This window comes from Osmerus mordax, chromosome 1 (assembly GCF_038355195.1).
Source record: "Osmerus mordax isolate fOsmMor3 chromosome 1, fOsmMor3.pri, whole genome shotgun sequence".
Lineage (NCBI taxonomy): Eukaryota > Metazoa > Chordata > Actinopteri > Osmeriformes > Osmeridae > Osmerus > Osmerus mordax.
This window is the reverse complement of record NC_090050.1, coordinates 9297098-9317974: the sequence shown is the minus strand read 5'-3', so window position 1 is coordinate 9317974 and position 20877 is coordinate 9297098. Positions and strand designations below refer to the sequence as shown.

Genomic DNA, 20877 nt, shown 5'->3' with positions numbered 1-20877 from the left:
ACAGTATGGATCGGTCTCCATGTGTGCATCAGGTTGTCACACAGTAATGTGGACTTTAATCCACTAGGGGGCGGTCTGGTCACTGACTGACCCAAGGGTGGAACTACAGTACATCACTGGCGGGGGGACAACATGATTACTGTTTGCTTGTTTCATGCTGGACTGTCATTAAAAACCTCCTCCACCTACTGTCCTCTTCCTCCTCAGGTCATTGAGGAGGAGCTGCTGCTCCCTCTGTTCAGCCCTCTGTCTGGACCACTGGTCCTTTACAGGCCAGTGTGGCTTCCTGTAAGTCTCCTCTGTTTGGGGTTAGCGGTTTGAGAGGGTGCATAGACGTATCACTAAGAACATGGGCAAATAGCAATAGCTAGTTATGTCATCGTAACACACTGATAATATACTCGACACAAATAACGATTTTCCATACAAGTCCTAAGATTCTCTAACTTTTCTCTCTGCCATGAAGGCTCCTTCACCCATGCCGGTTCTCAAACTGACTCATGCTGGGAAGCTGGTACTGAGCATCTTAATATCTCTGGACAATCTGGTAACTATTTCACTCCACATTCCATATTCTTAGTCCATTATTTACTGTCTGGAGATTAAAAATAAATAATAAACTGGTTTAAATCATGAAGTCACCCTCAACCAAGAGGATGTACTTGATTGTCTTAATATCTTCCCTGCCACAGACTTTCTTCATGGCCCCTGTTTGGCCCAAACAGTTTCCCAAAGTGTACCTCACCGTAGCTGGGAAAATGACTTTGGAGGCTTTGACCCTTTCCAGAGGACAGGTAATCTTAGTAACATCGAAATAAACTGAATGAGAAGCCCAAACTATTAGCATCTACACTTATTTGTATGCCACGGCAGTACAATGAAAACCAAAACAGACAGGATTGAAAGGATTGTTTCAAAGGACAGTGTGTTAAATTGCAAGTTAGGGTGACTGTTTGGCTCTTGTTGTGCAGCCTGTCTTGCCTGAGCCGGAGAAGGACGCCTCTTCCCTGAGTGAGGAGAAATCTAAGAGGTTCCACAAGGAGGAACTCTTTGAGGAGGACCTACCCCTCATGGATACTTGGAACGGCTCAGTTTTCACAAACACCAGGCGCAATACCGGACGACTGCAGGTAATTCAGACAACTCTGTCATGTGGACTTCTCTGATTCTGTATTGACCACTACACACACACACACACACACACACACAACGGTAACGTGGTAGTGTGGAAACGCACTTAATGAGTCAGCCCTGTCTGCGAGTTACAAGCTCTAATCTCAACCTTGGAACAAAGGATGTCTTTTCGGTCTGTTGGTATGTTTGGCTTAGCAATTAGGAGACTGAAGTTCAATCCCCAACATGTTGCGTTTATATTAAGGGAACCCTCTCTTTACAGACCCTGGAGGAGGTTGAGCAGAAGATCAGTGTAGTCATGGACCAACGGACCCAGCTGTGGTGGAAGAGACAGCTCCACATTGACTTTCTGACCCCTGAGGTGAGAGAATACTGAGGACTGAACAGGCCACCAACCAGAGCATCTGGCTGATCCTACGGTTCCTGGAGGAAACTGAATGTATTCCTGTGTGTCTTTTTCAGGGATTGGTGGCTGTGTCTACCATCAAACAGGAGGTCACAGGGGTGCAGGTCAGTCGAACACCTAATGTTCACAAGCGGACATCAACGCTGCTTCAGTGTTGACAGCTTGACACAGATTTGATATCAGTTAGTAATAAACTGATGAGTTCTGCTTTGTCCTCCCTAGTTACTCGATAGAGAGATGAGTCACGTGACGTCCTACTGCATCAACATAAGAAAGGAGTTCTTGTACTTTGAGGATGGCCAGGTGCACGACACTATCCTTGTCGAAACGTCTTGTTCGGTTGAGAGTCGTCACTGTTTAACGGTGTACTAAACGTCTAAAGATGTTCTGTGTTTCCTAACCACAGGAGGTGGACGTGAAGACCACTTTCGAGGGCTTCGCCGAGGCAGCAGGTGAGACACGGACGGCGAGCTGGTCTCGCTCCAACACAGAGTCCACCTTCAGTGACCCTCCTCCACCTCGCTCTCCTCACGGCTCTCCTCCTCCCCCGGCTCCTTCTCCCCACTTTGACGACACTCCTCAGGTAAAATGTCTTTCCATTTACATGGGCTTGTACCTCTGCCAGTGACTCCACTGGCCACTGAGTGAAAGGTGCCTTGAGATTGAGACAAATGTTGCTTTTGTGTTGCAGGATATTGAGGAGGACATTGTGGAGGAACCAATTGTGGAGGTGCCCCTGATGCAGTAAGTTCTATAGGAATACTGGATGAAAATAGTCCTGCTACTCTCCTGTGTACAGAATGAAACCTAAAGTGCTTCTTCAGTACATCTCACGATATCAATGAGTATTTCATTTTCTTGATACAGAAGCTATTTTGCCTACAAAGGGACCACAGATTTTGAGGGTAAACTGGCTGCCCTCCGCAATACCTTTAAGGTAACGAGAAACAGTATTTGTCATGAGTGTCTACATTTTACTTCATGTAGATACAGTGTCCCGATGGTTCTCCAATATTTTCCAGGATCTGACCAACACCAACAAGTCCCTTAACTACATCAGCCATGCTGGGCGGATGGTTCTTGGTCTACTGGTTCAGCTCAATAACCAGGTAACTACAGAATTCACAATACCGCGAGAGAAAGAGAGAGGGCAATGAGTCTTAGTGTTTTGTACTCAATAAGAAGTTTGAGGTGTGAGTTTTATTACGTTTCTGTTTTGAGGATGTGAGGGACTTTCAGCAAGCCTATGACCGCCTGGTCTCCTTCATCAATGAGCCAGGAAACAGACAGGCTATGATGGAGGAAATTAGCCAATCAGGAGTAGGTGTAGCCAGACAGCAGATCAGATTCCAGTCATTCCATAGCAATGAATGAGGTTATGATGTAGGTTTTTGATCTTTTTGTCATTTTGTGTCATACTGTTCTTTAAAATATGCACTTGTTTGATTTCAGATCACCCAAATCAATTTCCTTGATTTGTTCTTTGAAATGATCCTGCTCGGCCTTTTGGAGGGCAAGACAGTCCATGCTGCCCCAGTAAGAGACACAAACATAATAGTGTAATCTTATTGGCTGGTCCAACCCACCATTCTGTAGTCCTATTGTTATGTTGACTGTGTCTCATCTCTCATGTCTCTCTACTGCTACTCCAGAGGCCCAATGGATTCCTCCATCTGCTCTTTGGGGTCATTCTGTCCATCAGACCACCAGGACAGAGCTGGAGCCAGAGATCTGAGAACTTTTTATTAAGAATCAAGGTGCAGTCTCTTTCTCTCTGTCTCACACTCTTTCTTTCTCTCCCCTTCACACACTCTACCTGGACAGTGTTCACTGTGTCTTTGTAGATTTACAGTACTAAATGTTTTGGATGTCTCAATGTGTTCTCAGAGCCAGATGCAGTCATGGATGGACGCCATCTTTGATTTTGAGCACCATCTATATGGCTGTCCTGAGATTATGTCTGGAGAAGTCCTTGGGAGACCACTTTCGAGGGCTTCGCCGAGGCAGCAGGTGAGACACGGACGGCGAGCTGGTCTCGCTCCAACACAGAGTCCACCTTCAGTGACCCTCCTCCACCTCGCTCTCCTCACGGCTCTCCTCCTCCCCCGGCTCCTTCTCCCCACTTTGACGACACTCCTCAGGTAAAATGTCTTTCCATTTACATGGGCTTGTACCTCTGCCAGTGACTCCACTGGCCACTGAGTGAAAGGTGCCTTGAGATTGAGACAAATGTTGCTTTTGTGTTGCAGGATATTGAGGAGGACATTGTGGAGGAACCAATTGTGGAGGTGCCCCTGATGCAGTAAGTTCTATAGGAATACTGGATGAAAATAGTCCTGCTACTCTCCTGTGTACAGAATGAAACCTAAAGTGCTTCTTCAGTACATCTCACGATATCAATGAGTATTTCATTTTCTTGATACAGAAGCTATTTTGCCTACAAAGGGACCACAGATTTTGAGGGTAAACTGGCTGCCCTCCGCAATACCTTTAAGGTAACGAGAAACAGTATTTGTCATGAGTGTCTACATTTTACTTCATGTAGATACAGTGTCCCGATGGTTCTCCAATATTTTCCAGGATCTGACCAACACCAACAAGTCCCTTAACTACATCAGCCATGCTGGGCGGATGGTTCTTGGTCTACTGGTTCAGCTCAATAACCAGGTAACTACAGAATTCACAATACCGCGAGAGAAAGAGAGAGGGCAATGAGTCTTAGTGTTTTGTACTCAATAAGAAGTTTGAGGTGTGAGTTTTATTACGTTTCTGTTTTGAGGATGTGAGGGACTTTCAGCAAGCCTATGACCGCCTGGTCTCCTTCATCAATGAGCCAGGAAACAGACAGGCTATGATGGAGGAAATTAGCCAATCAGGAGTAGGTGTAGCCAGACAGCAGATCAGATTCCAGTCATTCCATAGCAATGAAGGAGGTTGTGATGTAGGTTTTTGATCTTTTTGTCATTTTGTGTCATACTGTTCTTTAAAATATGCACTTGTTTGATTTCAGATCACCCAAATCAATTTCCTTGATTTGTTCTTTGAAATGATCCTGCTCGGCCTTTTGGAGGGCAAGACAGTCCATGCTGCCCCAGTAAGAGACACAAACATAATAGTGTAATCTTATTGGCTGGTCCAACCCACCATTCTGTAGTCCTATTGTTATGTTGACTGTGTCTCATCTCTCATGTCTCTCTACTGCTACTCCAGAGGCCCAATGGATTCCTCCATCTGCTCTTTGGGGTCATTCTGTCCATCAGACCACCAGGACAGAGCTGGAGCCAGAGATCTGAGAACTTTTTATTAAGAATCAAGGTGCAGTCTCTTTCTCTCTGTCTCACACTCTTTCTTTCTCTCCCCTTCACACACTCTACCTGGACAGTGTTCACTGTGTCTTTGTAGATTTACAGTACTAAATGTTTTGGATGTCTCAATGTGTTCTCAGAGCCAGATGCAGTCATGGATGGACGCCATCTTTGATTTTGAGCACCATCTATATGGCTGTCCTGAGATTATGTCTGGAGAAGTCCTTGGGAACCTAGAAATGCAGGTGGAGTTCCTTTTGTCCTCCTTGGACTAGCAAGGTCTCACATTCTACAGCTCCAGAGCAGAACAGACGAGTCTACAGCCAATACCATCGTGGTCTGCATGAAGAAAACATACGCAGAACACTTGATCTGTGCCTTTTTGTGGATGGTATCTATCAAAGTAAAGAACTCAGATCAGACCGATAGAATCTTTCCAAATAGATGGTGTCTTTTAGGTACCTCAGCGATGTCTATGATTGTTTAATACCTGCAACAACAGTGTGTATGGAGGACTCAATTGTTCAATGAAAGATGGCAGATTAAACTATATGTGCAAAAGTGTGGACACCAAAACATTGAGTGCTTTGCTTCATTCTTGGAAAGAGGAAAATGGCCAGATAAGAAAAAAATCAGTTCCCATTCTCATTGTTTTTCATATCACATTGACAGAGAGTATGTTCTGGAAATCCTCAGTCAAAGTGTCCCCTGAACTTTAAAAAAACAAGGATATAGAAACTTGTTGAATACAGTCTTTGATGAAACCCCCAGAACTGTGCAGGTATCATCATCAGATTATTCAGAGATGACAAGCCGTCCTTTTTCAAGGGTTGATGTACATTTTCCAGAAGGGTACAAATATTTTCGGTTTATTATGAAACTATTGCGTGACAAATTACACTATGGTGGGATGCCCCAGTCTGGGTAATTAATGAGTGAAAAACTCACTGCCCCCAACATCCAACATCCCTCTTGTGTTTACTCACTTCTCCATCTTTAGTGGAAGTCACTAAATAAACAGCTTCTAAATGTATATTACACATCTTCCCAGAGCCTGCTGGGATATTATTGCAGAGGCAAATAAAACATGAACTAAACACAGACAAGTCAGCTGTTCTTAAAAAAAGGACAATTTATTTATCTTCCAAAAGATTGAGGCAAACATTCCTATTATGTTGCACGTACAAAATCATCTCGCCTGTGCATAGTATCTTTGATGAATATTGGTCTTCAATACAAAAGCAATCGATTTCGCCCCAAGAATGTAGTTCTGTAGATACCACTCGGCAAGTAATTGCAACGCTGAAACTGCAAATAAATAAAGCGCTCTGGTTCCCCTTAAATAAAAAGAAGCATCAATGCAGTTAATAGCATCTTGTTAATCCGTGTAGTGTTTCGCTGAAATCGCTTTCACATTTTAGCACATGGAGCACAGTGACCTAGTCTACATACCGTCGCGTAACCTCGATGACGCCTAAAAGGTCACACATGGTCACGCCATAACCGTGACGTTTTGCTTTCACTACCGGTAATATGCCACTGCAGAATTCCACCACCACTGCCTATTTCGGATCTAGAACACATTCATTTGTCTTAACCAAACAATCACACAACCCATTTTTTTGGGGAAAGGCACCCATTGGCAACTAGTTTGACAGACGAGAAGCCAGAGAAGGAAGACTGGTAAGAGTGATGTTCAGGCGTCTTGGCGCTGGTCTGGCCAGCCAGCGGCTGCTGTGACATGCTAGGGACGAAGGGGACACCGAGGTACGGTAGTCATGGCAACCCGAGTAGCATCCATCCCAACAAGAGATAACAGGGACAGCCAGCGTTGTCCAGGACATCCATCAGGGACAGCTAACAGAGTGTCCAGGGAGAGCTAGCAGCATCCAGGGACAGGGAGAAGGGATTTGTCACAGAGGGGCCGAAGCGAGCGGTGGTCCAGGGAGATCTGGTGCTCCGAGGGGCCAGGGAAGCTACGGAGAAGCAGGGGTGGAGGGTCAGTAGGTACGCACACTCTCAGAACAGACAGGCCAAAAGGTCAAAGGTCGGCTGGCCCCGTCTGGACAGGCATCAGGGGCTGGTCCAGTTTTCCAGTGTCCAACACTCAGTGGTTTGGTTTGGCACGTTCCCATCAAGGCTTGATCTTCCACAGCTGGGGGAACGGACGAGAAAGAGAGGAAGCAACATCAGCTCAAAGATTCCCTCTCGAAGAACGCTGTATGGTGAATGTTGACGCGCTCTACAGGGAGGTGCTAGGGCCTGTTTCCTGGGGAGCATCGCAACCTAGTTCTAGACTAACTCCTGCATTGGAGGTTGTACATTCGACATGCTCACTAATTGTAGACTAGTGGGGGGCAGGGAAGGGGGAGGAGCTCACCCTGATATTGAAGCCCAGCAGGTCGCTGACCACGGCGGACAGGGCTGACAGGATGACCACCCGGGAGATGTTGTACACCAGGGGGTTTACCGTCAGACCCAGCAGCCGGAAGGGGATGTCCAACTCCTGGGGGGAGGAGGGGAGTAAGAGGAGCGGGGATTGGGGTAGGGGAGGGGTTAGGAGGGTGGGTTGAGGGAGATGGGAATGGAGGGGGAGAGGGCAGACATGATAAAGCACGGAACGTATTGGAATCACAGACATAAAATACATTTAAGAAAATACAAGCTCTTTGGATCTTAAGTTGAATTCTGACTTGTTTTTGACAAAGTGAAAAAAGTATGTTAATTTTTTTTTTATAGATTTGCAAACATTTAAAAAAAGCTTGTTTCACGTTATTATTATGGGTATTGTGTGTAGAATTTTGAGGAAAAAAATACATGTAATCCATTTTGGAATACACCTGTAACGAGGAAAAAGTGAAGCGCCTTGAAAACTTTCTGGATGCACTTTAACTATTACACCTACCATGCATCAGTTAATTGAAAATGACACAGTTACAGTAGTTACAGTACTAACTTTGTAACAAATGAGTCAGTCCCTGGTGAAAGATGTAGACCAGTGATACAGGGGATGGGGATACAGTAGCTCAGTGGTAGTGAATGCTACTAAACCATAGGTTGCAGGTTCAAATCCCCCTCTGTACATTGCATGGATAAACCCGTCTGCAAACGGAATACATCTTAATTTTTTAACAAGACGATTGCTGAGGGTTACTTACTTTCATGAGTTTAGTTGCGAGCTTCAGAACATTGTTCACTATGTTCAGTTCTTCTTTCTTGTTGGGCTTCTTTTCCATCTTGAGATACAGGTTTATCTGGGGGAAGGAGCAGGAAACTAGCTGTGAGTAAGGGAGCGTGTGTGACAGAGTACATGTGTTTACATTTACATTTAGTCATTTAGCAGACGCTCTTATCCAGAGCAACTTACAGTAAGTACAGGGACATTCCCCCGAGGCAAGTAAGGTGAAGTGCCTTGCAACATCATTTTGCACGACAACAACATCATTTTGCACGGCCGGGGAATCGAACCAGCAACCTTCTGATTACTAGCCCGATTCCCTAACCGCTCAGCCACCTGACTCCCAGTTTTTGTTTACTGAGTGTGCATGTGTGAGTGTGTGTGTCTGCATACAGAAGAATGCATCTGTGTGTGTGCGTGAGTGACTCAGCGAACGAGTGTTGTGTGGTCACTGTGTGTGTGCACGCGAGTTTGTAAATATGACTGTATGTGTGTGTATGTGTGTGTGTGAGAGAGAGTATGTTTGTAAATATGTGATTGTACATACTTTACGTCGCTGTAGGTGTGTGTAACACTTTTCTTAGCCATATGGGACATTTAATCAATATAAAGATAAACTAGAACCTGGGTTCCCAGCAGCTGAATTGTGAGCTGGCTGAAATATATAAACGCTTACCAATGAAGTGTAAATATGGCAATATCCAGTTACCGGTACTATTATTTTCAAGCCTCCACTAGAGAAACTTTACGATCAGTTTAAATCACCTATGACATTTCTCTAGAAACACATGAATGATGACAAAAGGAAATAATTGAAATACAATGAATATAAATATCAGTCCTCTTAAAGGTAGGCCTACTTCACTACCAAATTTGTAAATGCACCTTTCACTCAAAAATCACTTATGGTACTACCAATCACATCACATTAATATCAGAATATTAAACGTTCTTGTTTTGTTCAAACCATGCACAGAAGAGAACATTACACTATCATTTGAGTCCTTGCAGAGTGCTCACAGTTCAGTCCCACACGTGTTACCCAAAAGAAAATACCAGAGCACAGGCTTATGTTGGAGCTCGTTCCGTAGGTGCACTTGAAACATGCCATAAATCCTACTTCACTACCAAATTTGTAAATGCACCTTTCACTCAAAAATCACTTATGGTACTACCAATCACATCACATTAATATCAGAATATTAAACGTTCTTGTTTTGTTCAAACCATGCACAGAAGAGAACATTACACTATCATTTGAGTCCTTGCAGAGTGCTCACAGTTCAGTCCCACACGTGTTACCCAAAAGAAAATACCAGAGCACAGGCTTATGTTGGAGCTCGTTCCGTAGGTGCACTTGAAACATGCCATAAATCATAGTTACAAAAATACAATATAAATGTTTACAAAATATTTTTTACATGCTTCACTAACTGTTTCACTCACAGTGTGACAATATACATTCAAATTAAAATACTTAAAATTAAAAAATGTTATACATATTTTATGAATGCTCCATAGCCAGGTCAGCTTCACTGAAATATTACTGTCAGCCTGAGGGTGGCACTGTTGTTTGGTGGAAACGCTAAAACAGCCAATACCTAAAGCATCACATCAGTGTCGTGCAGTCTGGGTAGGCAAGGTAGGCACTGCCAAACGTAAAAATGTTTATTAAATCATTTTATTTAATAAACTTGTATTTATATTTTTACTGTTTAGTCTTGTGATTTATATATGCAATATGTGTGCTATTCCAATTGTTTAGATGTTACGATGACAAATGTAGCAGTTGCATAATCTTTATACAACAAAAATTGTAGAATAAACAGCCATTCACTGCGGACTACAAGCGAAAAACTGATACTGTATTCTTCAAAATGTACTTAGAAAAACACAACTCTGCTGTGCCTTTGCACGTAAATATGTTATGCCAGTAATCACCTACGTTACGTATCAAACATGGACCAATTAAAATCGAGATATTACTGGACATTTGCGCAGCTGACGTCATTACACCAGCTACATTGTAAACGTAATCCCCGCGAAATTCAAGTCAAAATGACAGCAGCGGTGTGTGCCGATATCACAGAGTTGAGGAATTACTCCAAGATCGATTTTATTCAAAAAAGGAGTTAACAGCAAGAGGGAGGTCTACGCCAGACTTAAATGGACTACTGCAGCAAAAGGGACACATTTTTTTCGATCGTTTCAAACTGACTGGTATGGAATAAAAGATTGGCTATGTGGCTGTGCTAATAGTCAGCGGCTGTAGGCTACTGCTTGTACCGTTTACTGCGTTTACTGTTTTTTACATATTAGCCTAACAGTAGTGTGACCAGACGTCCTCTTTTACCCGGACATGTCCTCTTTTTGAGACCTAAAAATGCGTCCGGCAGGGATTCCAAAATTGTCCGGGATTTTGCCTCGTCGGATATGTGTTTCTCTGGGTCTTTCACAAACTACAAGTTTTGGATTTGAGATTCGAGTTTTTCACAAACTCAAATCTGGTCACCCTACCTAACAGTAAATTAGGTAATCTGGCTTTCATAACTCAGTGCCTAGCCTCTTACTGACATCACCGCACGTCAGTGGATCACATGAGGACGCTATCATCTTACATTTACATTTATTCATTTAGCAGACGCTTTTATCTAAAGCGACTTCCAAGAGAGAGCTTTACAAAGTGCATAGGTCACTGATAATAACAACAAGATAGCCCCAAAAACATTGCGGGTAGCCAACACATGAAGCACATATTGTGAACAACCAAAATAAGTGCCAAAGGGAAGAACCATAAGAGCATGGACTGTGGATGTGAGCCTGTCGAGGCAACGCCTCATGGTATGTCGAGGCAAACGCCTCAGTTGGTACGTCGAGCAAAGCCTCAGTTGGTATGTCGATACAGTGCCTCAGTTGGTATGTCGAGGCAACGCCTCCGTTTATGTTTATGTTTATTAAGGATCCCCATAAGTCTACACCGTAGTGGAGACTATTATTCCTGGGATTCAGGCAGAAAACATTACAATATAAATCATAACATGCAGTACAACATGATCAATGTTGGTGAACAAAAACACAAACTTAGAAAACAACATTTACAGTAAAAATAAAATAACAAACAAAAACAGACTTAAAACATCATTGTTGTCTGTCCTAAAATAATAACCTAATCTACTCTAATTTCATTTCTGATTATTGCTGCCTTAAGTTTCCTTTTGAAATCACATGTATTTCTTGTTAGAGTCAAATATGAGGGGAGCACATTCCAGTATGCAATAGCTCTGTACATTACCGTTTTCTTAAGTGCATTGGTTCTGGGTAGAGGAAGAGTAAAGTGACCACTTAGTGCCTGTCTAGTATTAAAACTGTGTCTCATTTACATGTGATAGCTGTAGAGACAAACTGACGGGTTTCTGTGAGAAATAGACATTATTTAAGAACAGAATAAGGCTGCATGCTAGTCTTTCATCCACCCTCACCCATGACAGCCTGGCATGCATATCCTCCACACTACTCCTGACAGAGCAGTCAAGTGTTAGTCTTGCCGCTCTGTTCGGAGCAAGCTGAAGTTTATTAAGTTCCTGCTTTGATGCACTAGACCAGATAACAGGACAGTAGTCCAGATTTGACAGAACTAGAGATTGTATGAGTAGTCTAATTGTTGTGTTGGTTAGCAGATGAGCACTCCTTCTAATTTTTAATCTGAGTGGACCATGACAGTGTTTCGTCAATAATGACACCCAACAGTTTGACTTCTTTGACCTGCTCCATAGTAGCACCCTTTAAAGAGAGGCTTAATTTCTGATCTGTCCGGAGAGAATATTTAGAACCTATAACCATGCATTTAGTTTTTAAAACATTCAACTTCATCTTATTTTCCAAGATCCATTCATTAACCAGCTTTAACTCTAGTTGAAGCACCTCATTACAGTTTTTCACAATTGTTAACACACAAAAAGCAAAACTTTGGCACAATTTTCACAACCTTCACTTCATGTACCAATTGCTTGACCCAATTTGGCACTACTTCACACTCCCTTATCTGCATTAGACTCTGACTTTCCTTGTTTACACACTGATGTCAATTACACATCACCTTGTTGTCAAAACACTACACACAATGTTCAGTTGTTAAACACACTTCTCAAGTAAAGCTCTCAAAGCATCAACCTACAACACACAAATATTCAAATCTTAGGTCTGGTGAGCAATTTGCGATCAGGACTGCAGAATTAAAAGGAAGAGGACAAGGAAGAGGACAAGGAAGAGGACAAGGAAGAGGAGGGAGAGGATGACAAGGAGGAGGATAAGGAGGAGGAAGAGGAGGATGACAAGAAGGAGGAGGAGGAAGAGGAGAAGAAGAAGGAGGAGGAGGAGAAAGAAGAAAGAGAACGGTGATCTCCAATGAGATTCGGGCCACCATGGTTGACCATGTGCTCAACCATGGTTTGAGCATGAGGGAGGCTGGCCATCATTAGAACCTTTAGAATAGAGAACAGGTATGAATTATATTTGCCTTGTGTACTGAAATACTGCATATCAATAGAATACAGTGTGCTCACTGTATTTGTATTTTGCAGAACTGAAAGAGAACCACACCGTGGAGGAAGAACATGCACTTTCACAGCCGAACAGGAGACTGACATTGTGAAAATGGTTCGTGGATCCTGGCTGACCATGTCACATTCAGAAACATGGGGGAAAGGAATGCCCCAGGAATGCCATGCGGATGAAACAAGTGTACAGGGTCCTATTCGACTGAAACACAGACCACATCAAGGAGTTACGGCAAGAGTTTGTGCTTGTAAGTCCCATACATTCAGCACTGACACGCATGTATTGTACCAGTAATCCAATATTGTTCCTTTTCTACAGTGTCTCACTGTAGTCCACTGCGTTGACCCATCTGTGTCCATACTATAACTTGCATTATTATCATGCTGTCTGTTCCAGCGGATCCAGGAGCATGACACAGCTAATGAGCTATATGAATACATATTCATTGATGAGGTTGGATTCAACCTGGTGAAGAGGAGGCACCGGGGCAGAAATGTCATTGGCCAGCGCGCCATTGTTGAGGTCCCCGGCCAGCGTGATGGGAACATCACTTTGTGTGCTGCAATGGGTTGAGCAGGCCCGTTGACAGTACTGTACTGTTCAGAAATAAAACTTTTTTTGCCGCATATGTGTGCTGTTTTATGTTTGAAAAAATTAGGCCTACACTGAGACATTTTACAAAAGTTGAAATGGCTGATTCCCCAGAGTCATTCGTATGGTGTGTTCCATTTCTAGAATTGTGTTTTCAATTTTGCACTACTGTGTGCTGTGAATGCTTGGTAGTGCATTTTGTGAACAGGTAAGAGATTTGATGGCAAAGAGTCATCTTGCAAAGGAGTGTCAGGTTTAGCATTTTGTGTGTGAGCTTTTCAGTTTTGTGTGTGCAGTTTTGAGAAAGCCGTTATTGTTTTGAGAAACGTGTGTTAACAATTGTGAAAAACTGTAATGTGTTACTGTAATTTATTATGTTCCTTTGATATCACGTTGGAATACTTGAAAGCGGACTAGTTTAATTTGTAAACAACTTGATTTTTTTTTCACACATGATGGACATTATGTCACAATGAGCCTTGCAATTATGATGTCATCTACAACTTGAGCTTTAATTCGAAGTTTCAGAGTTTTCAGTTAGATCATGAAATAGCAGAGTTAGTTTCTCATTACAGATAGCAATAGTTATTTGATTATTTACATTTGAGATCAAAACTATTTATTGGCTTAATGGGTCAGGCCCAAAGTGACCCAGGGGTCTCTAGTGGAGAGTCACTTACAAGATTTCTTCACCTATTCTCCCTTCTGACTTGTTGTGTGTCTATGAAAAGAAAGTCTGCCTCCTCAGCGAAGACAAACGATGATACAGATTATGGTAAGTGTTTAAGGAGCCCTTGGACAACTAGTTGCCGGATAACAAACACAATTCACGATACATCGCTAATTCCATTCTTTTTTGTGTTCAAACTATCAGAAAGTTCCCTCTCAGCTGATGGCGGTAGACACCGTCTGATGAAGGTAGAGAAAGTCACGAAGAAGAAGTCAAACAAACGTAAACTAAAGCCTCTGAAACAGATCTTTGGGCAGTGGAGAAAGAGCCCTCAGTCCCCCACAGGAAAGGACAAAGACTGTACAGTTGAGCAACAAAACCTACTACATCACATCCTATCTCTGGTTACAATTTATACCTGTTTGATTTAAATAATGCTCCTAAAGGCCTAAACATTTTGACCTTTTCAGTCGAGGCAAAGATCTTCAGACCAGGGCCAAACTCCAGACCACTCACCAAGATCAAGGTTTAATTCTTCAGAGAATGGCCAATGCAGAAGAACCAGCACTGTAAGACAACACAACCTACTAGATTGTATCTCACCATTAATGGATGCTTGTTCATACCAATTCCTTTATCCCCCATCACAATGGAATCGGGAGGACAGTATGGATCGGTCTCCATGTGTGCATCAGGTTGTCACACAGTAATGTGGACTTTAATCCACTAGGGGGCGGTCTGGTCACTGACTGACCCAAGGGTGGAACTACAGTACATCACTGGCGGGGGGACAACATGATTACTGTTTGCTTGTTTCATGCTGGACTGTCATTAAAAACCTCCTCCACCTACTGTCCTCTTCCTCCTCAGGTCATTGAGGAGGAGCTGCTGCTCCCTCTGTTCAGCCCTCTGTCTGGACCACTGGTCCTTTACAGGCCAGTGTGGCTTCCTGTAAGTCTCCTCTGTTTGGGGTTAGCGGTTTGAGAGGGTGCATAGACGTATCACTAAGAACATGGGCAAATAGCAATAGCTAGTTATGTCATCGTAACACACTGATAATATACTCGACACAAATAACGATTTTCCATACAAGTCCTAAGATTCTCTAACTTTTCTCTCTGCCATGAAGGCTCCTTCACCCATGCCGGTTCTCAAACTGACTCATGCTGGGAAGCTGGTACTGAGCATCTTAATATCTCTGGACAATCTGGTAACTATTTCACTCCACATTCCATATTCTTAGTCCATTATTTACTGTCTGGAGATTAAAAATAAATAATAAACTGGTTTAAATCATGAAGTCACCCTCAACCAAGAGGATGTACTTGATTGTCTTAATATCTTCCCTGCCACAGACTTTCTTCATGGCCCCTGTTTGGCCCAAACAGTTTCCCAAAGTGTACCTCACCGTAGCTGGGAAAATGACTTTGGAGGCTTTGACCCTTTCCAGAGGACAGGTAATCTTAGTAACATCGAAATAAACTGAATGAGAAGCCCAAACTATTAGCATCTACACTTATTTGTATGCCACGGCAGTACAATGAAAACCAAAACAGACAGGATTGAAAGGATTGTTTCAAAGGACAGTGTGTTAAATTGCAAGTTAGGGTGACTGTTTGGCTCTTGTTGTGCAGCCTGTCTTGCCTGAGCCGGAGAAGGACGCCTCTTCCCTGAGTGAGGAGAAATCTAAGAGGTTCCACAAGGAGGAACTCTTTGAGGAGGACCTACCCCTCATGGATACTTGGAACGGCTCAGTTTTCACAAACACCAGGCGCAATACCGGACGACTGCAGGTAATTCAGACAACTCTGTCATGTGGACTTCTCTGATTCTGTATTGACCACTACACACACACACACACACACAACGGTAACGTGGTAGTGTGGAAACGCACTTAATGAGTCAGCCCTGTCTGCGAGTTACAAGCTCTAATCTCAACCTTGGAACAAAGGATGTCTTTTCGGTCTGTTGGTATGTTTGGCTTAGCAATTAGGAGACTGAAGTTCAATCCCCAACATGTTGCATTTATATTAAGGGAACCCTCTCTTTACAGACCCTGGAGGAGGTTGAGCAGAAGATCAGTGTAGTCATGGACCAACGGACCCAGCTGTGGTGGAAGAGACAGCTCCACATTGACTTTCTGACCCCTGAGGTGAGAGAATACTGAGGACTGAACAGGCCACCAACCAGAGCATCTGGCTGATCCTACGGTTCCTGGAGGAAACTGAATGTATTCCTGTGTGTCTTTTTCAGGGATTGGTGGCTGTGTCTACCATCAAACAGGAGGTCACAGGGGTGCAGGTCAGTCGAACACCTAATGTTCACAAGCGGACATCAACGCTGCTTCAGTGTTGACAGCTTGACACAGATTTGATATCAGTTAGTAATAAACTGATGAGTTCTGCTTTGTCCTCCCTAGTTACTCGATAGAGAGATGAGTCACGTGACGTCCTACTGCATCAACATAAGAAAGGAGTTCTTGTACTTTGAGGATGGCCAGGTGCACGACACTATCCTTGTCGAAACGTCTTGTTCGGTTGAGAGTCGTCACTGTTTAACGGTGTACTAAACGTCTAAAGATGTTCTGTGTTTCCTAACCACAGGAGGTGGACGTGAAGACCACTTTCGAGGGCTTCGCCGAGGCAGCAGGTGAGACACGGACGGCGAGCTGGTCTCGCTCCAACACAGAGTCCACCTTCAGTGACCCTCCTCCACCTCGCTCTCCTCACGGCTCTCCTCCTCCCCCGGCTCCTTCTCCCCACTTTGACGACACTCCTCAGGTAAAATGTCTTTCCATTTACATGGGCTTGTACCTCTGCCAGTGACTCCACTGGCCACTGAGTGAAAGGTGCCTTGAGATTGAGACAAATGTTGCTTTTGTGTTGCAGGATATTGAGGAGGACATTGTGGAGGAACCAATTGTGGAGGTGCCCCTGATGCAGTAAGTTCTATAGGAATACTGGATGAAAATAGTCCTGCTACTCTCCTGTGTACAGAATGAAACCTAAAGTGCTTCTTCAGTACATCTCACGATATCAATGAGTATTTCATTTTCTTGATACAGAAGCTATTTTGCCTACAAAGGGACCACAGATTTTGAGGGTAAACTGGCTGCCCTCCGCAATACCTTTAAGGTAACGAGAAACAGTATTTGTCATGAGTCTCTACATTTTACTTCATGTAGATACAGTGTCCCGATGGTTCTCCAATATTTTCCAGGATCTGACCAACACCAACAAGTCCCTTAACTACATCAGCCATGCTGGGCGGATGGTTCTTGGTCTACTTGTTCAGCTCAATAACCAGGTAACTACAGAATTCACAATACCGCGAGAGAAAGAGAGAGGGCAATGAGTCTTAGTGTTTTGTACTCAATAAGAAGTTTGAGGTGTGAGTTTTATTACGTTTCTGTTTTGAGGATGTGAGGGACTTTCAGCAAGCCTATGACCGCCTGGTCTCCTTCATCAATGAGCCAGGAAACAGACAGGCTATGATGGAGGAAATTAGCCAATCAGGAGTAGGTGTAGCCAGACAGCAGATCAGATTCCAGTCATTCCATAGCAATGAATGAGGTTGTGATGAAGGTTTTTGGTCTTTTTGTCATTTTGTGTCACACTGTTCTTTAAAATATGCACTTGTTTGATTTCAGATCACCCAAATCAATTTCCTTGATTTGTTCTTTGAAATGATCCTGCTCGGCCTTTTGGAGGGCAAGACAGTCCATGCTGCCCCAGTAAGAGACACAAACATAATAGTGTAATCTTATTGGCTGGTCCAACCCACCATTCTGTAGTCCTATTGTTATGTTGACTGTGTCTCATCTCTCATGTCTCTCTACTGCTACTCCAGAGGCCCAATGGATTCCTCCATCTGCTCTTTGGGGTCATTCTGTCCATCAGACCACCAGGACAGAGCTGGAGCCAGAGATCTGAGAACTTTTTATTAAGAATCAAGGTGCAGTCTCTTTCTCTCTGTCTCACACTCTTTCTTTCTCTCCCCTTCACACACTCTACCTGGACAGTGTTCACTGTGTCTTTGTAGATTTACAGTACTAAATGTTTTGGATGTCTCAATGTGTTCTCAGAGCCAGATGCAGTCATGGATGGACGCCATCTTTGATTTTGAGCACCATCTATATGGCTGTCCTGAGATTATGTCTGGAGAAGTCCTTGGGAACCTAGAAATGCAGGTGGAGTTCCTTTTGTCCTCCTTGGACTAGCAAGGTCTCACATTCTACAGCTCCAGAGCAGAACAGACGAGTCTACAGCCAATACCATCGTGGTCTGCATGAAGAAAACATACGCAGAACACTTGATCTGTGCCTTTTTGTGGATGGTATCTATCAAAGTAAAGAACTCAGATCAGACCGATAGAATCTTTCCAAATAGATGGTGTCTTTTAGGTACCTCAGCGATGTCTATGATTGTTTAATACCTGCAACAACAGTGTGTATGGAGGACTCAATTGTTCAATGAAAGATGGCAGATTAAACTATATGTGCAAAAGTGTGGACACCAAAACATTGAGTGCTTTGCTTCATTCTTGGAAAGAGGAAAATGGCCAGATAAGAAAAAAATCAGTTCCCATTCTCATTGTTTTTCATATCACATTGACAGAGAGTATGTTCTGGAAATCCTCAGTCAAAGTGTCCCCTGAACTTTAAAAAAACAAGGATATAGAAACTTGTTGAATACAGTCTTTGATGAATATTGGTCTTCAATACAAAAGCAATCGATTTCGCCCCAAGAATGTAGTTCTGTAGATACCACTCGGCAAGTAATTGCAACGCTGAAACTGCAAATAAATAAAGCGCTCTGGTTCCCCTTAAATAAAAAGAAGCATCAATGCAGTTAATACCATCTTGTTAATCCGTGTAGTGTTTCGCTGACATCGCTTTCACATTTTAGCACATGGAGCACAGTGACCTAGTCTACATACCGTCGCGTAACCTCGATGACGCCTAAAAGGTCACACATGGTCACGCCATAACCGTGACGTTTTGCTTTCACTACCGGTAATATGCCACTGCAGAATTCCACCACCACCGCCTATTTCGGATCTAGAACACATTCATTTGTCTTAACCAAACAATCACACAACCCATTTTTTGGGGGAAAGGCACCCATTGGCAACTAGTTTGACAGACGAGAAGCCAGAGAAGGAAGACTGGTAAGAGTGATGTTCAGGCGTCTTGGCGCTGGTCTGGCCAGCCAGCGGCTGCTGTGACATGCTAGGGACGAAGGGGACACCGAGGTACGGTAGTCATGGCAACCCGAGTAGCATCCATCCCAACAAGAGATAACAGGGACAGCCAGCGTTGTCCAGGACATCCATCAGGGACAGCTAACAGAGTGTCCAGGGAGAGCTAGCAGCATCCAGGGACAGGGAGAAGGGATTTGTCACAGAGGGGCCGAAGCGAGCGGTGGTCCATGGAGATCTGGTGCTCCGAGGGGCCAGGGAAGCTACGGAGAAGCAGGGGTGGAGGGTCAGTAGGTACGCACACTCTCAGAACAGACAGGCCAAAAGGTCAAAGGTCGGCTGGCCCCGTCTGGACAGGCATCAGGGGCTGGTCCAGTTTTCCAGTGTCCAACACTCAGTGGTTTGGTTTGGCACGTTCCCATCAAGGCTTGATCTTCCACAGCTGGGGGAACGGACGAGAAAGAGAGGAAGCAACATCAGCTCAAAGATTCCCTCTCGAAGAACGCTGTATGGTGAATGTTGACGCGCTCTACAGGGAGGTGCTAGGGCCTGTTTCCTGGGGAGCATCGCAACCTAGTTCTAGACTAACTCCTGCATTGGAGGTTGTACATTCGACATGCTCACTAATTGTAGACCAGTGGGGGGGAGGGAAGGGGGAGGAGCTCACCCTGATATTGAAGCCCAGCAGGTCGCTGACCACGGCGGACAGGGCTGACAGGATGACCACCCGGGTGATGTTGTACACCAGGGGGTTCACCGTCAGACCCAGCAGCCGGAAGGGGATGTCCAACTCCTGGGGGGAGGAGGGGAGTAAGGGGAGCGGGGATTGGGGTAGGGGAGGGGTTAGGAGGGTGGGTTGAGGGAGATGGGAATGGAGGGGGAGAGGGCAGACATGATAAAGCACGGAACGTATTGGAATCACAGACATAAAATACATTTAAGAAAATACAAGCTCTTTGGATCTTAAGTTGAATTCTGACTTGTTTTTGACAAAGTGAAAAAAGTATGTTAATTTTTTTTTAATAGATTTGCAAACATTTAAAAAAAGCTTGTTTCACGTTATTATTATGGGTATTGTGTGTAGAATTTTGAGGAAAAAAATACATGTAATCCATTTTGGAATACACCTGTAACGTGGAAAAAGTGAAGCGCCTTGAAAACTTTCCGGATGCACTTTAACTATTACACCTACCATGCATCAGTTAATTGAAAATGACACAGTTACAGTAGTTACAGTACTAACTTTGTAACAAATGAGTCAGTCCCTGGTGAAAGATGAAGACCAGTGATACAGGGGATGGGGATACAGTAGCTCAGTGGTAGTGACTGCTACTAAACCATAGGTTGCAGGTTCAAATCCCCCTCTGTACATTGCATGGATAAACCCGTCTGCAAACGGAATACATCTTAATTTTTTAACAAGACGATTGCTGAGGGTTACTTACTTTCATGAGTTTAGTTGCGAGCTTCAGAACATTGTTCACTATGTTCAGTTCTTCTTTCTTGTTGGGCTTCTTTTCCATCTTGAGATACAGGTTTATCTGGGGGAAGGAGCAGGAAACTAGCTGTGAGTAAGGGAGCGTGTGTGACAGAGTACATGTGTTTACATTTACATTTAGTCATTTAGCAGACGCTCTTATCCAGAGCAACTTACAGTAAGTACAGGGACATTCCCCCGAGGCAAGTAAGGTGAAGTGCCTTGCAACATCATTTTGCACGACAACAACATCATTTTGCACGGCCGGGGAATCGAACCAGCAACCTTCTGATTACTAGCCCGATTCCCTAACCGCTCAGCCACCTGACTCCCAGTTTTTGTTTACTGAGTGTGCATGTG

The 20877-nt window shown here is 43.8% G+C and overlaps 1 protein-coding gene across 1 annotated transcript; it reads right to left on the bottom strand.

The window, feature by feature from the left end:
* Nucleotides 1-18713: 18713 nt before the first annotated feature.
* Nucleotides 18714-20567, bottom strand: LOC136950697 (protein PHTF1-like). Its single transcript, XM_067245142.1, has 3 exons — nt 20486-20567; nt 19708-19833; nt 18714-19482 (listed from the first exon to the last, which is right to left on the bottom strand). Exons 1-3 carry the CDS (start codon nt 20561-20563, stop codon nt 19462-19464), a joined length of 225 nt encoding a protein of 74 aa, XP_067101243.1. The 5' UTR covers nt 20564-20567; the 3' UTR covers nt 18714-19461.
* Nucleotides 20568-20877: the final 310 nt, after the last annotated feature.

What these genes read in the sequence shown, in the direction of transcription:
- LOC136950697 (XM_067245142.1), bottom strand. Translation starts at nt 20,563, where the DNA reads ATGGAAAAGAAGCCCAACAAGAAAGAAGAACTGAACATAGTGAACAAT. An exon ending in TCGCAACTAAACTCATGAAA is followed by an intron (nt 19,834 to 20,485) that starts GTAAGTAACCCT and finishes TCCTCCCCCCAG; the next exon opens with GAGTTGGACATCCCCTTCCG. An exon ending in TGCTGGGCTTCAATATCAGG is followed by an intron (nt 19,483 to 19,707) that starts GTGAGCTCCTCC and finishes CCGTTCCCCCAG; the next exon opens with CTGTGGAAGATCAAGCCTTG.